This window comes from Octopus sinensis, linkage group LG1 (genome assembly GCF_006345805.1).
Source record: "Octopus sinensis linkage group LG1, ASM634580v1, whole genome shotgun sequence".
Lineage (NCBI taxonomy): Eukaryota > Metazoa > Mollusca > Cephalopoda > Octopoda > Octopodidae > Octopus > Octopus sinensis.
Window position 1 is genome coordinate 73,177,371 of NC_042997.1, and position 1,916 is coordinate 73,179,286.

General features: G+C 38.3%; 1 protein-coding gene across 1 annotated transcript; it reads left to right on the plus strand.

The window, feature by feature from the left end:
* Positions 1–651: 651 nt before the first annotated feature.
* On the plus strand, positions 652–1,224 carry LOC115213263. Its single transcript, XM_029782227.1, has one exon. It carries the CDS (start codon positions 652–654, stop codon positions 1,222–1,224), a length of 573 nt encoding a protein of 190 aa, XP_029638087.1.
* The last annotated feature ends 692 nt before the right edge of the window (positions 1,225–1,916 follow it).

Here is a 1,916-nt window from a genome sequence, read left to right on the forward strand (position 1 = left end):
TATCTATCTATCTATCTATCTATCTATCTATCTATCTATCTATCTATCTATCTATCTATCTATCTATCTATCTATCTATCTGTCTATCTATGTATCTATCTATCTATCTATCTATCGATCGATCGATCACTCAATCTATCTGTCTGTCTATCTTGTTATCGACCCATTTGTCAGTCTGCCTATACATCTTATATCCACAAATTTTAAATTTAAAGCTTCAAAAATTTTTCTTTAAACCTTTAAAACTTTTAAAACTTTTAAATTCACTAAAGCTTTTATATCCTTAGGCTTAAAAAATTATTTCCATCAACTTTTTAGAGAAAAGTAAACTTCAACTCTACTACTTTTATTGTATTCTTTATTGTTTTATTTTATTTAATTTTATCTTTATCTTATTTCTCCTCATCTTCCTCCTTACCTACGAGGGGTGTATGAAAAGTTTTGAGCCTAACCTAGAAACGAGGCTGCTAGGTAACTGAAACAATTTTTTTCTGGTAAGTACAGTCTTTTCGGAGTATTCTTACTCATTTTTATGATTCTGATATTTTAATTATTTTGTTGCAGATTTTTAAATAAACAAGTGTCGAGTTTACATGGAAAATGGAGAAAACTGAGTATTGTGCTGTCATAAAGTACCTTCATTTGAAAGGCATGACTCCATCAGAAATCCATGAAGATATGGTGAGAACCTTAACAGACAATGCTCCTTCATATGCAACAGTCAAACGCTGGATAAAGGAATTCCAGCGTGACGGGGAGAGTGTGAAAGATGATCCCACACCAGGGAGGCCTCCAACTACAACCACCAACTACAACATTGACTTTACTCTTGGTATGGTAATGCAAGATCGTCAAATATCATGTCGCCAGATAACTGAGAAACTGGGCATCTCAAATGAAAGAGCAGACAACATTGTAACAAAAGAACTTGGGTTCTCAAAGGTTTCTGCAAGGTGGGTCCTTTGCCTTTTGACTTCTGAACAGAAACGCACCAGGTGCACTTTGTCCACGAGCAATCTGGAACTGTTTGAAGCCGATGAAAAGAATTTTCTTGCTCGTTTTATTATTATGGACGAAAGTTGGGTTCATCACTACCAGCCTGAAACCAAAGGACAATCAAAGCAGTGGAAGCATACATCTCCTACCCCAAAGAAGGCCAGGTCATTCCTTCAGCTAGCAAGGTCATGGCGTCAGTATTTTTGGATTCTCAAGCTGTATTGCTGATCGATTACCTTGAAAAGGGTCGCACCGTGACAGGGCTGTATTATTCTCAGCTACTGTAATGCCTCCAGGAAGCAATCAAAGAAAAAAGGCCAAGAATGCTCACCAGAGGAGTCCATTTTCATCACGACAATGCTCTAGACTATACCTCAGTGGTTACCATGGCAACAATTCGTGATTGAGGATACGAACATGTTCCCCATCTGCCTTATTCGCATGACTTAGCCCCCTCTAACTTTCATCTATTCCCCAAAATGAAAACAGCCCTGGCTGGTTGCCATTTTGCCACTGACAATGACATCATAGACACTGTAGGATGTTTCCTAGAGCCTCAAACAAAAGAGTCCCCTATGCCGGGATAATGGCACTTCAGCACCGCTGGAGAATGTGTTCAGCCATCAAAGGGGACAATGTTGAAAAATAAATCATCAGAGGTCTTGTACTATGTTTTGTTTTTTTGAGGCTCAAGACTTTTCAGACACCACTCGTATCCTACAAACAGTTATCTTACTATATACATCAGAACGCCATGATGGACCGTTAGCTCCTACACGCATTTTTTTCTCTCCTTGTTTCTTTTCTGTGTATCTTTCTGTCGAAGAGCGTAGGCTCAAAACGTAAAAGACTTGTTCTATTTCTATTCCTGAGCGCCATACTAATACATTTGTTTGTTTGTACTCCACCTGCCTTCATCT